Source organism: Hemiscyllium ocellatum, chromosome 12 (assembly GCF_020745735.1).
Source record: "Hemiscyllium ocellatum isolate sHemOce1 chromosome 12, sHemOce1.pat.X.cur, whole genome shotgun sequence".
Classification (NCBI taxonomy): Eukaryota; Metazoa; Chordata; class Chondrichthyes; order Orectolobiformes; family Hemiscylliidae; genus Hemiscyllium; species Hemiscyllium ocellatum.
Genome location: NC_083412.1, coordinates 51781216 through 51796259, shown reverse-complemented (window position 1 = coordinate 51796259; position 15044 = coordinate 51781216). Strand labels below are relative to the sequence as shown.

General features: G+C 40.0%; 1 protein-coding gene across 5 annotated transcripts in view; it reads right to left on the bottom strand.

Moving 5' to 3' along the window:
- The window catches only part of sytl5 (synaptotagmin-like 5), a 183023-nt gene that overhangs the window by 26828 nt on the left and 141151 nt on the right, over positions 1-15044 (bottom strand). For 4 of the 5 annotated variants that reach the window (XM_060833533.1, XM_060833535.1, XM_060833534.1 and 1 more), the window contains 4 exons: positions 7420-7495; positions 4980-5097; positions 2935-3041; positions 1542-1655 (listed from right to left, as the gene is read on the bottom strand). In XM_060833533.1, the coding sequence (XP_060689516.1) occupies positions 1542-1655; positions 2935-3041; positions 4980-5097; positions 7420-7495 (415 nt within the window). The remainder of the gene's footprint in view (positions 1-1541; positions 1656-2934; positions 3042-4979; positions 5098-7419; positions 7496-15044) is intronic. The other variant, XM_060833536.1, reaches the window with a different exon arrangement.

The window sequence follows — 15044 nt, the reverse complement described above, 5'->3', positions numbered from 1 at the left end:
ATTAAATTCTAGGAAAATGAGCCCCTATATAACATAACCAATGAAGACTGTCTGTGTGGAGTTTGCACATTCTCCTCATGTCTGTGTGGGTTTCCTCCAGGTGCTCCAGTTTCTTCCCACAATCCAAAGGTGTGCAGGTTAGGTGAACTGGCCATGGTAAATTGCCCATAGTTTTATGGGATGTGTAGGTTAGGTGCATTATTGAGGTAAATGTAAAGTAATAGAATAGGGGAATGGGTCTGGGTGGGTTACTCTTTGGAGGGTCGGGGTGGACTTGTTGGGCCAAATGGCCTGTTTCCAGACTGTGTAGATTCTATAAGATGTTATTTCTTGTCACAAATGTTTACTTTATTACAACATTGTTTATCAGTATCTTTAATGTAATTTTTGAACTCCTTGATGCTCTCAGAATTTGTTTGAATGATTATTAGTCCATTTGTTGAGTGGGTGTTTCTTCCTCGGTCTGCCTCTGCTAAAACAGCAAGCTAGGAAACTTCAGATTTTTGCTCAATTCTGCTCTTTTCTGGTATCCTTACATTACTTTAAAATGTTTCTTTTTTTCAAAAAGTTGTATTTTTAGTGCTTTTTAGATTTGGTTTGCGCCATTTTATCTGAGATTTCACTCAAAACAGCTAAGGAAATACAGATTTCTTACAAGTAAAAGTACATGAGGCAGGTAAAGTATGTGCTCACATTCTCTTTAGTTTGTTTCTCCTGTAACTGGTCACTTGCCTGCAGCCAAAGTTTTAGCTTGAATGGTCTCCATTCTGCATCAAACATGCTTGGTATATACTTCACATTTACTATATCCATAGGCATAAGTGGAAGGTTTTCCAGTTTGAAAATTGACCTGTCTGGTTGCATTATGAACGCACCATCCAAGGCCATTAGTCTTGTTTTGAATTTGGAGCTTCTGACTCAGAGTCAGGAACCCACCTCTCTTCAGGAATCATTCCCTTGTTTTTATTTGGAATTCAGTATAACACTTGCTAATTATAATTTAGCATCACAACTGGCAGAATATTATGTTTTAAGGATCAGGAATGAACTTCAGAACTCAATATTTGACTTATTTAGCTAACTAACACTAGTGGTGCCCTTCACAAACCCATTTCAGACATCAAGTGTAAGTATTAAGAATTCTGAGATCAATTGAACACAATCTGATGCAGAAAAATCACCTTCTGCTCTACCTCAATCCAACATAATTACCTCCTAAAGTACTACTGACACGTTCTTCTTCTTTGATACAAAGATTTTACAAACAAATTTTACATAGTCTTCACTAGAAGTCAAAAGAAACTTTCAGTTCATCATTTAACTTAGTCCTAGCATTAAAAGGACTCTGTCTAAATCATTTTTAATCATGGCATCAATTGATTTACTGTTCACTAAATCAATTCTTTAAAGCATTAACAATACTAAAGTTTTAGGAATTCTACTGAATGCTACCATGTTTAACTAAAGTTTTTACATGATTAGAGAAACATACATGAACATTAAACATGTCAATTATGACATCATGTTTATTCCAAACTTACCACCGATAAACCACTTCCCAGACTGCTTCTTCCACTGCTTGGGCGATACATAGAGACCAAGTCATCGATATCTTCCTCCTCTTCCTCCTCCTCCTCTTCTTCCTCAAGATAATCCTAAAAGTCACATATTAGCACAGTGAATACAGGCAAGTTGTATTAATATTTTGAAGCTCAGCTTTGTACAAAAGGTGGTATGAATTCAAGATTTGAATACGGATATTTAACATTCTATTTTGCACTGTAAACACAGGCAGATACAGGGACAGAAGAACAAACACTGCAAACTATTTTATTTTCCCAATGTTTAAAACAAAATTACTTTATTTATCCTATTGCAATATCACAGAAGTATTATGGCACAGAAAGAAGCCATGCAGTTCATTGAGCATGTGCCATTCCATGAAATGAATATCATCACCTAGTGTCCATTTCCTATTTTCCACATAACCTTGCACATTGTATGCATCCAAATAATTCTCTAAAGCCCTCTTGAATGATCCAATCATGCCTGCCTCCTACACACTTCCATGCAATGCATTCCATACCCTAACAACTTGGTGAATGAAAGGTTTTCCTCATTTCACCCTTGCTTCTTTTGCAGATCATCTTAAAATACAAGTTAAAAAGAACCAAATACAGAAAAGGCCCTTCCTGATGAAGGGTTTATGCCCTAAACATTGATTGTCCTGCTCTGTGGATGCTATCTGACCTGCTGTGCTTTTCCAGCACCACATTCTCAACTCTGATCTCTAGCATCTGCAGTCCTCTTTTTCCCCGACAGAAAAGCTCAGCCACAATTGATAAGTGGCATGTTGATGCTGATTCTGCCTCAAACAGAGACCAGAGTTATGCAGGATTGAGTAACCAAGGACATGACTGGAAATAATTTGATATTTCTTTTTCACTCTAAATTCCTATCAAACAAATAATGTACATATATTTTTAAGGGATGTTATCTTTTGAACAATATTTGTATTGTTGTTTTAGTATCTTCGACGTTTGATTACTGTTAAAAAAATCTTCAGTTTTTAGATTTTTCAGTCACTAGGAGACTAGACTGTAGTCTCTGAAATGCCACAGTATTGATTTAATATAAAATCTCAGTCATCAGTTAGCTTGCTCAAAGTTATTATTGTCAAAGCTTATGGCAATACTGGGAGCTACAGTGACTGTTCAAAGTTGAGAATCATTCTTAACATACTATGCTTCTAAACCAGTAATAATCTTAACATAAAGCCACATGCACAGCCACTTATTGCAATAGGCTGATGCATTGTGTTCACTCAATGAAAAATATTTCCAACTTCATGAGAAACACTCACAAGGTCATTTTATGTTTAAGAATTTTAAAGGAACCATAATCCATGAAAAAACAGTTATGTTTTCAACTGACCATGGCTTCATTGAGACCTCCAGGCACACTTTTACTCCTGAGGCTAATAGAATCTTCATTGCCAGATGTATAGGATCCACTCAAGTCCAACTCTGATCTACTGCGATCTGTACCAAAGACACAGTCATATTATGGGACAGGATGGTATATTATAAATGACTTTATACAAATAAAATATACTGAAAACCAAGATTACTTTCGCCTTGACTGGCTACAGCATATCCTAGAATGAATTCACTACAATGATATCTCCTATTATGGAGTCATAAGACTCATACAATACGGAAACAGACCTTCATGCCAACCAGATTTTATAAAGTGCACTAGTCCCTTTGCTGCGTTTGACCAATATCCCCTAAACCTTTCCTGTTCATGTGCCTGTCCAAATGTCTTTCAAATGTTGTAATGGTACCCACTTCTACCACTTCCTCTGGTTGCTCATTCCATATATACACCACCCTCTGTGTGAATAAGTTGCCCCTTAGGTCCCTCTTTAATCTTTCCCACGTTACCTTAAACCTATGCCCTTTAGTTTTGTACTCCCCTACGCTGGGGAAAAGACATTAGCTATTCAACGCATCTATGCCTCTCATCATTTTATAAACCTCAATAAAGTCACCCCTCAGCCTTCCAGACCTCGGTGGGAAAAAAAAGTTGCAGCCTATTCAGCCGGTCCCTACAACTCAAACCCTCCAGTCTATGTAACATCCTTGTAAATCTTTTCTGCACTCTTTCCAGTTTAATAACATCTTTCTGAGAGCAGGGAGATTTGAACTGTACACAGTATTCCAAAAGTCGAGCCTGTTTCACAACATTTCCCTCCCTCTGAATATATTACACCAAACAGCCAAGTAAATTTATTTTGCCAGGTGACATTCACATTTAAAAGCAAAATGTCAGGGAGAATGCAAAGATGATATTGAAGGTAAAGGATTTGTTAGTTAAACCACATGTAATGGAGTATTGATATCTGGAAAAGGACTGTTGCTAACCCCTTGCTTTCTGGGCAAGCAAGCAATACTCCTATTTGTACAATTCTCAGAATGCCCACACTTCACGAGCTCTTTCTTCTGTGCATGTGCAAAAACATTATGCAGGAAAACTACATTATGATGTTTTACACAGAGTTATCACCAGCAGATAGGTTAATTAAGCATGTATATGCATGTGTCCTGAATAGGGTCAAGTTAGTATTCTGGTGTATGATAGGCCCTCAATCTCTCTCGGGCAAAAAAGTTCTGTTTTTGATTAAAACCAAGAGGATTATTTGAGAATAGACTTTTAAGACAAAAGCAAGTTCCTTTCTTTCTGGAGAGTGTATGGTTTGCCATCAGCCTACTAAGGTAAGGTTACATTTCTTTTACTCATATCTCTTCAGAAAGTGGGGTGGTTTTCTGAACTATCAGTGGGGAGAGGCACCCATAAGCAGATTTGAAAATTGAAATACTGGGGGACACTGGCTACAATTTTCTATTTGTTAATGCATGGTTTAGATTATGAGTAACATAGATTTGGGAGTCCATTATACTATGACACCTGGGTCCTAACCCCGCTGAGGATAGAGGATCGTGTTTAGATCTCAAGATCACTATGCTTAAACAAATGAGGACTGAACAAGAGACGAATTTTGCTTTGAGTTGTCCTCATGATAACTATACAGATTAAAAACTGACATCAGCTCTCTCATTAGTTGCCCTTCCATTTTCAGTGGTGTGTCTTTTCCAGGGTGAAATCCAATTACTCTCTCAAATCTGTTTTTGTCTAATGTCAACAGAATGCAGTCAGTGTGCGTAAAAAGCACTAAAATCAATAGATGCAATTTGCCCAGTGACCTATAAAACCAACTAATATATGCAATACTTTGGTTTGTCCTGATGCCTTTTCTTCAGAAGCTGAACCATTATACTCCAATGTAATGGCGTGTTCATTCATGGATAAATAAATTCCTTGGACTTTTTGGGAATTTAACCTGAAATTGCAGCATTGCAATAATGATTTGTTAATCTACTGCATGTTTAAAGAAAAGCATTGAGACATGCACACACCTGATGAAATGGAATATCTGGAAATTGCTATTTTAGGCAAATTGTTTTTTCCTTTGACCAGATCCTTGGGCACACTGTTACTCATTGACAGAGTGTCAACACTTTCTGAAGATTTAGCCTATCAATGAAAATAACATGTCAATCAATACAAAACAATTTTATTGAAATATGTAATTGTTTTCTAAAATCCCTTTCATAAACCAACATGACAGTCCTGAGAAGTCAGAAATGCACTTATTGGCCTAAAAAATAATTTAAATGCACAGTGCACAGTTTCAAAACAATCAAGGGCTTAGCTTCCAAGGCATTTTGATATACCAATCTCAGCCTTGGATTCTAGTATTCAAGAAAACATTTAACAATTAGATCAAAATTTTGAGTATGAATGTAATTTTCATTTAAAAATCTCGAAAAGCACAGAGGCATTTATCCCCATGTTGTTCATTACTGCCACTTAGCCGTCAGTTCACCCTTCCCTGTTATCTGCTGAACTTGGAATGTTAGGTTTTTTGTGATTGAACCAGAACACACAAATCTCTCAAAGCTGCAGTTTTCTGTCTTTCTTCTTTAAAACAACATTCAACTCTTCTATTCTTCTTGCCAAAGTGGATAACAGGTTTTATTCCAACCTCAGGTGACTGTGTGGAGTTTGTACATTCTCCCTGTGTCTGCATGGGTTTCCTCTGGTTGCTCCGGTTTCCTCCCACAATCCAAAGATGTGCAGGTTAGGTGAATTGGCCATTCTAAATTGCCCTTAGTACTAGGTGCATTAGTCAGAGGGAAATGGGTCTTGGTGGGTTACTCTTCGGAGGGTCAGTGTGGACTGGTTGGGCTGAAAGACCTGTTTCCATACTGGAAGGAATCTAATCTAATCTAATGTAAATTTAACAACTTCCCACATTATATTCCGTCTGCTAAGTTTTTGCCAAACACTTAACCTGACAATATCCCTCTGTAAACTCCTAAATACTTAGCCTCCCACCTATTATTCTGTTGCCCACCTTCTTGGTGATTGTACATTCACTTCAGTCACCAAGTCAGTAAATTCATGTCCCCAGAACTGACCCCTGTGACACTCCATTAGTTACAGGTTGCTATCCTGAAAATGCCCCCTTTATTCCAACTAATTATTTAGCCAATTCTCTATCCATGCGAATATTTTATCCCCAACACATGGGCTCCTATCTTATTAAATAGCCTTATGTGCAGTACCTCAAGAGGAACATCTATATAAATAGGAGGTGTTAATTCTGTGACCAGCTTTGATCACCTTATTTAAGGAATGATATTCTTGCATTAGGGGCAGTCCTCAGAAGGTTCCCTAAGTTGATCCTGGGGATGGAGGGATTTATTACAGGTGGAGTAGGTCAAAAGCCTCAGACTAGAGTGTTTAATCTCAATAAGGATTTATTCATTTAAGACAGAAATGAGATGGACCTATCTTTTTTTCTCTGAGAGTAGTGAATCTGTGAGATTCTTTAAGGGAGATAGTTGTTATGACTGTGCTGTTAGTATATTCATGGTTGAGATAGATATCTTTAATCAGTAAAGGAATCAAGGGTTTTGGGGAAAAGATAGGAAAATGGAGTTGAGGATTATCAGATCAGCCAGGATTTCATTGAATGGCAGAGCAGACTGAATGGGCTGAATAGCTTACTTCTGCTCCTACATCTTATGATCTAAACCAAAAAAAAAGCCAAATAATGGCATGTTGATACTGTCCACTGAGTTCACAGGAGGGGCCTCATGGTCGTGGCACCAGGAACAAACAGGGAGTCACAGCTTCAAAGGAAAAAGGGGAAAGCAAACTTATCAATTGATCAATGTCTTTGAAAACATTATTCATATTTTAAGGAATAAATATTTTCACTTTTATTATTTTGGAATTCACATGGACTAAGTTTGAAAAAATATCACAGTCAGAAGAATGTCAGAGAAAGAAAGGGCCATTCAATTTGTTCTAAAATATGTCTTACGTTAGGATTGGTCTGAACATGTCCATGACTTTCTATTCCCTATAAAGTCAGTAATTAAATACATTTTAAATTCTACAAGTTAGTCAGCATTTGCTTCACTAGATGGCACACTGTTCTAAAGTAACTTCTTTTTTCTCAGATTTACTATTTCTCAAAGGTAAGTAAAGCTTCTTAGGTGCAGAATATTTTATTCAAATACAGGGTTCCTATAAACTTTTTTAAATGGTCCAGCTAGTACTAGATTGAGGCAACATTGCTTTTATTATTCGACTGTTGAATATACAATTTAATTCTTAGATTCTAATCACAGATTTTATAAATGCTGCACACATATTTGAGCAAGGTCAAAATATAATATCCACTGCTGTGATGTAGAGCATTTGAAAATTCTAAAGATGAATTATTCTGATATTTAATCTAACTATATTCTCAAGATGTCAGAATTTAAAAGATGTCTGACTTACCCTCTTGTTACTCTCTGAAACAATGCTGCGTTTGCTGGATGCTGGTGAGATCTGGAGCACTGGGGTGGATGTTCTGCTGTGGTTACCAAATGGTCATTATCAGAAATTGCATATAGTGTACTGGATTTCACTACAAATGAATTATGCTTCAAGTAGCTTGACAAAGCTAAAAAATTAAATCCAGACTTCTCACTGTTTTCAAGTCCAGAATGCACATTTTCAGTCCATTAAGTTCTTAGGGGATACCCCATGTGTCCTATTAATCAGTGAGGCTTTGTCGCCTACACTGTCTAAAGCAGCTAAAAGGCAACTGTTGTCTATGGAGCATGTGTGTATGTAGATCACATCCCATGGCCTTACACAAGCACTATAATCTAGATAATCCTAGGCTAAAACTCAAACCACAGCTCATATTACTGTGTAAATGTCCCTCATGCCAATAGTTTATTACTATTGCTTATTACTGACTATTTAATTGGATGTGACAGATGCCATTGTGTTTATCTAGTTCATTTTTCCATACAAAACTCGAGGCATTGTCATCACAGAATCCACATATTCTTTAAGAATCTCAGTATTTGCACAAGTCCAGAAAAGCATTCTTATTTTTCTAGGTTCCTGGGATTAGCTTTGAATATTTTCTCAGTTTTCCCATTTGTCCTGTGGTGGTTTGACACAGTATTCATGATTTAAACTTCCTCTACCTGGCCAAGTCATTCTCACTCTCGAACAACTTCTCTTTTATTGCTTCTCACTTTCATCAGGTCGGAGGAGTGGCCATGGGTACCCACATAGCCCCCACTTATGCCTGCCTCTTTGTCAGATATGTGGAACATTCCATTTTCCAGTCCTATTCCACAGCTCCTTCTCTGGTACATCAATGATATCATTGGTGCTCCCTCATTCTCTCAACTGGAATTGGAAAAGGTTACCTCCAAGTTCACCTCCAATTTCCACCCCACTCCTTTCTTCCTTTCTTTGACACTTCTGTTTTCATTTCTGGTTATATCTATAAACCCACCGACTCCCACAGTTACCTTGACTATGCATTGTCACACCTTGCTGCCTATAAAGACTCTATTCCATTCTCCCAGTTTCTTCGTCTCCGTCACATCTGTTCCAATAATGCCAACTTTGACAAGGGGGCCTCCAAAATGTCCACCTTCTTCCTCAATCGACGATTCCCCTACACCGTAGTTGAGAGGGCCCTCAGCCAGGCCTAACCCATCTCCTGCACTTCCGTCCTGACCCCCTCTCTTTCCTCCCGCAATAGTGAAAGGGTCCCCCTTGTCCTCTTCTACCATCTTACAAGCATCCACATCCAGAGGATCATTAGCCACCATTTCCGCCACCTCTGGCGAGATGCCACCACCAGACATATATTCCCTTCCCTTCCCTTATCAGCCTTCCCCAGGGACTTTTCCCTCTGGGACATACTGCTCCACTCCTTCTTCACTCCCAATACTGTCCACAGCCCCTTGGCACTTTCCCTTGCAACCACAAACACCTGCCTTTTACTCCCTCCCTCCTCAGTACCAAATGGCCCAAACACACTTGCCAGGTGAAGCAGCACTTTACCTGCATGTTCACATAATCTAGTCAACTGCACTCTCTGCTCACAGTGTGGTCCCCTCTACAAAGAGGAAACAAAGTGTAGACTAGGTGATTGCTTCAGAGAACACATATGTTGGAAAGACTCTGAGCTTCCAGTTGCCTGCCACTTTAATGCACTACCACATTCCCTGGCCAACAACTCTGTCTCAGACTTGCTGCAGTGTTTCCATGAAGCTCAGTGTGAGCTGGAAGAACAGAACCACATCGTCTGCTTGAAAACTGTACAGTCTTCTCGACTCAATATCAAGTTTAACAATATTAGGGCTTGAGGCACCTTCTTCCATGTTCTTACCCAATCCCCACATAATAGGCCTTGTTATCACACAGGCTGCTAATACATACCCATTGTTAGCCACTAACAGTCCCTATTAACAGTTATTCATCCTCCTAGCCTGACCATTGTCTAGTCCTTTGTCTGTCCAACAGTTTTTCTTTCTCTTTGGGCTCTATCTTCACTGATCATTTAATCCTTACCCCCTTTTCCCATTATATCTTCTACATCAAAAACATTTTCCAAGCTGCCATCAGTTCTGAGGAAAGGTCATTGGACCCAACACATTAACTCTGATTGCTCTCCACAGATGCTGCCAGACCTGCTGAGCTTTTCCAGCAATTTCTGGTTTTTGATTGAGGATTTAGCACTTTCTATTCTACTGCAGAATTCCAAATTCTTCAGGGGGTCTGTTAGTGTGACTGACTGGATGGATGCTTTGTAGAAAGTGAGGACTGCAGATGCTGGAGATCAAAGTCGAGAGTGTGGTGCTGGAAAAGCACAGCAGGTCAGGCAGTATCTGAGGAACAGGAGAATTGATGTTTCGGGCATAAGCCCTTCATCAGGAAACTGAATGCTTTGTAATGTAGAGTGGTGTCAAACAGCATCTATGGATACCAAGAAGGACTCTCCTTCTCCACCCTTCTCCTTGCTTGAGAGGCGGGATCGTAAGGTTAAAACTTCACCAGTTATGTCTCTCATTTGAGACAGCAGCAGAAAGGTCTGTAAAGACTATGGTGACTTTACTTATCTAAACACTCCTGTAGGGTAACTTATTACTGTTTCTTAGACTGAAAAACACAATTCTTTCAGCTTTTTCTCATCACTTCTATGTTACAACTGAGTAATTTTAAATGAATAACTGGCAAAAAAATGGAACCACTACGATTCAATTTTGTTTTTGTTCTTCACTCTGTCACTTATGTGGCATAATGATTTTTCTTGTGATTTAGTGATTAAAACTGACTGTAATTCTCAAGGATCAACTTGACCAGATCATGAGAGGCTTCAGTGGTTCAGACGCAGACTATGTATTTATCTAATGGATTTCACTCCTAGCAAGCCAGAGAAACAATGTTACAATACTGTGCTATGAGTTATTTTTAAACTGCACTTCCACCTCCAGGATTATATGTACTCCAGTCCAGGACCATTCAGCTCTCTGCACTCTTCACATTCAGCTCATTATTGTTTGTCACGTTGCAGCCTTTCATTGACACAACATGCTTATTAGGCCAAACTGACCCTGGCACCCCAGCGGAAAACGTTATCACCGCGGGGAGATCGATCGTCAACTTATCGGATCGCACGCTGCAACCAGAAGAGATTGAAGTTGTTAGCAGGGGTCTCAACTTCTGCCCCACCACTAAAATGGACCCGAGTCTTGCAGCAGACACGGAGGAATTTGTCAAACAAATGAGACTCGGGAAATTCTTTCAAGATGCCAGCAGTGATCCCAGTGAGCCCACTAAGGAACCAGAACAATTATCACGGGTATCCATACAGGAATGACCAAAGAAGGAGTCAACTTGGACCCCATCAGAGAGCTGTTGCCTTGGGCTTGACATGTATGCTCAAACTGTCAGGAAATATATAAATGCCAGATTCATCAGCTGCACCCACAAGGTAGAGCAGAACATCACCCAATCACAATACAACGCTCTCAAAGCCAATCACACCATTTTCATCAAACCAGCAGAAAAAGGAGGAGCCATCATCATTCAGAATAGAACAGATTACTGCAAGGAAGTGTACCGACAACTGAACAACCAGGAACACCACAGGCAACTACCGGCCAATCTGACTAAAGATCACACCCGTGAACTAAACACATTGATCAGGACTTTGGATCCAGTCCTTCAGAGTGCCCTACGTGCCCTCATCTCATGTACTTCTCATGTAGATGATATCCACTGCCTTCTGAAGATACACAAAGCCAACACACCAGCACGTCCCATTGTATCAGGCAATGGGACCCTGTGTGAAAACCTCTCTGGCTATGTCAAAGGCATCTTGAAACCCATTGTACAGTGGATCCCCAGCTTCTGTCACGACACTTCAGATTTCTTACAGCAACTCAGCACCCATGGACCAGTCGAACCGGGAACATTCCTCATCACAATGGACATTTCTGCACTCTACACTAGCATCCCCCACGATGACAGCATCGCGGCAACAGTCTCAGTACTCAACACAACAACTGCCAATCTCCGAGCACTGTCCTACAACTCATGCACTTTATTCTCGACCACAACATTTTCATCTTTGACAACCAGTTCATCATCCATTGCAAGACGTGTCAGATTGTCAATATGGATACCACCATTACACATGGGGACACCTCCCACCACGTATGTGGCAGGTACTCATGCGACTCAGCCAACATTGTCTATCTCATATGCTGCAGGCAAGGATGCCCTGAGGCATGGTACATTGGCGAGACCGAACAGAAGCTATGGCAATGGATGAATGGGCAATGCACAACAATCAACAGACAGGAGTGTTCCCTCCCTGTCGGAGAATGCTTCATTGGTCTAGGACTTTTGACCTCGGACCTTTAGGTGACCATCCTCCAAGGTGGACTTTGGGACAGGCAACAACGCAAAGTGGCCGAGCAGAGGCTGATAGCCAAGTTTGGTATCCATGGGAATGGCCTCGACCTTGGGTTCATCTCACACTACAGATGACACCACAGCACCACACACACACACACACACACACACACACATTCCTACGGACACACACACACGCTCCTACAGACACACACACACACTCCTACAGACACACACACATTCCTATAGACATACACACACACTCCTATAGACACACACACACTCACGCAGACCCTCTCTCATACACAAGCTCTCTCTCAAATGCTCACACGTACACTCCCACATGCATCCTCTCACAGACCTATACCCTTTTACACTCGCACACATACACTCATAACCACCCCACCCTCCAAAAATTTGTGGGGTGAATTTGAACTTGCAGAATTACATTTTATTTTGCTCAAAAGCTACATGAATCCATGTGAGATTATGTAAATCTATTTTATTTAGATGAGAATCAGTCTGAACATCGTGGCACAGACAGTCTCACACAGGGCACCTCACATCTTAAGTGCATTATCTAGGCAAAATTGTTAAAGTTTACTTGAGAATGTAACTTTTAAAAAGTTCTGTGATTTCCATAAGAAAGAACTGACACCAACACGTTCATTCTAAAAAATGAGAGACTTAATAAACAATCCAGGTGTTTTTCAATATATAATTTCAGTTACATCACACTGTAAACTTTTGCTATAAATTCTGTGTCTCATGATCTTATACTCCACAACCACCTGATGAAGGAGCAGCGCTCTGAAATCTCGTGCTTCCAAATAAACCTGTTGGATTATAACCTGGTGTTGTGTGATTTTTAACTTTGTACACTCCAGTCCAACACCAACATCTCCAAATCATGCATATTAGGACAAAGTGAGGACTGCAGGTACTGGAGATCAGAGTCGAGAGTGTGGTGCTGGAAAAGCACAGCAGGTCAGGCAGCATCTGAGGAGCAGGAGAATCAACATTTCGGGCAAAAGCCCTTCATCAGGAATGAGGCTTGTGGGCCAGGGGTGGTAAGATAAATGGGAGGGGGGTGGGGCTGGGGGAAATGTAGCTGAGAGTGCAATAGGTAGATGCAGGTGGGATAATGGTGATAGGTTGGAGAAGCAGGTGAAGTGGATGTAAATCTTTGGCATCTTCAACCCAAAGAATTGTGGATATTCCAAAAGTAGACAGACAGACTTTGGGTTTCTTAGGAAATTGAGGGATTTTGGGGAACAGGTTGAAAAATGGAGTTGAGGTCAAAGATCAGCCATGATTGCATTGAATGGGTCCTTAAATTGTCAATAACAACCCTATCTGTAGTGATACTAATTTGTATTCACTTCACAAATCCTGAGGTTTATTGAAATTCAGGGATATTTTGGAATTAAAGTAATTTTACATAAATAAGGAACAGCAGGGTTTGCAGAAACAGCCCCTGGAGCATTTCACAGAGTATAATTATCAAATCTAATATCTTTCAGCCCATTTCATTCCACCTTCAAATATCTTTGTCTACATTAGTAAATCCACATCACAAGTAATTAATTGCTTGTAAAGCATTTTGAAATATCCTGAGGAAATGCAAGTTAAATGCATGTTTTATTATTGTAGTCAGATGCACAACAATCTTTCTTTTCAAATCTATATCAAAGATTCTAGAATTTAGCGATTACGTCAGAATTTTCCAACATTCCTTGTGTTCTTGGAATTTGATGTTTCCTATTTGCAACATTATTTTAGAGGTAGTCCTCAACTTGGTTCCCAATGTTTAATTCGATTATTTTTCCAGTAGCCAGTATAAAACAAATGGGTTTGTTTGAAAATAGGTATCGTGGTGCATTTTCAATAGAATTATGAGTGGCATGGTGGCTCAGTGGTTAGCACTGCTGCCTCAGAGCACCAGGGACCTGGGTTCAATTCCAGCCTTACGCAACTGTCTGTGAAGAGTTTGTATAGGTGGGTTTCCTCCCACTGTTTGAAGGTGTGCAGGTTAGGTAAATTAGCCATGCTAAATTGCCCATAGTGTTCAGGGATGTGTAGCTTAGGAGCATTGGTCCTGGGTAAATATAGGGTAGGGGATTGGGTCTGGGTGGGTTACTCTTCGGAGGGTCGGTTGGGCAGAAGGACCTGTTTCCACACTTAGGTATTCTAAATTAGGACCTGAAATTAATGTTCTGTAACCATTCACTCTCATAATGTCTGCCTGGATTTTCTGATTTTGTCTCTAGTATCAGCTCCTGTCCTTGTAGATTTCTTAACATCAACTCCTTCAAACCTGTTGAGGATCACAATGGAAGTGGTAAACAAGATAATTCAGTTTAGTTGTAGAATCATTTTGGATGGATGATATATAATCAGAAAATCATAGAGCTGTACAGCATGGAAACAGACTCTTCAGTCCAACTCATCCATGCCAACCAGATATCCTAAATAAATCCAGTCCTATTTGCCAATATTTGGCCCGTATCCCTCTAAACCCTTCCTATGCATATTCCTATCCCTCTGCCTTTTAAATGCTGTAATTGTATCAACATCCACCTCTTCCTCTAGCAGCTCATTCCATAAATGCACCACCCTCTGTGTGAAAAAGTTGCTGTTTTTAAATCTTTGCCCTCTCACCTTAAACCTATGTCCCCTAGTTTTGGACTCCCATACCCTGGGGAAAAGTGGTCACCCCTCAGCCTCTGATGCTCCAGAGAAAATAGTGCCAGCCTATTCTGCATCTCCCTGTAGCTCAAACCCTCCAATAATCTTGTAAATCTTTTCTGAACCATTGCAAACTTCACAACATCCTTCCTATAGCAGGGAGACCAGAATTGCACGTAGTACTACAAAAGTGACATAACCATTGTCCTATAAAGCCACAACATGACTTCCCAACTCCTATACTCAATGCCTTCTTCACTATCCTATCTACCTGCGACTCCACTTTAAAGGAACTATGAATCTGCACTCCAAGGTCTCTTTGTTCAGCAACACTCTCCAGGACCTAATCATTAAGTGCATAAGTCTTGCCTTGATTTGCCTTTCCAAAATGTAGCACCTCATATTTATCTAAATTAAACTCAACCTAACACTCCTCGGCCAGTGGCCCATCTGATCAAGGTCCTGTTGCGCTATGAGATAATCTTCTTCACTGTCCAATG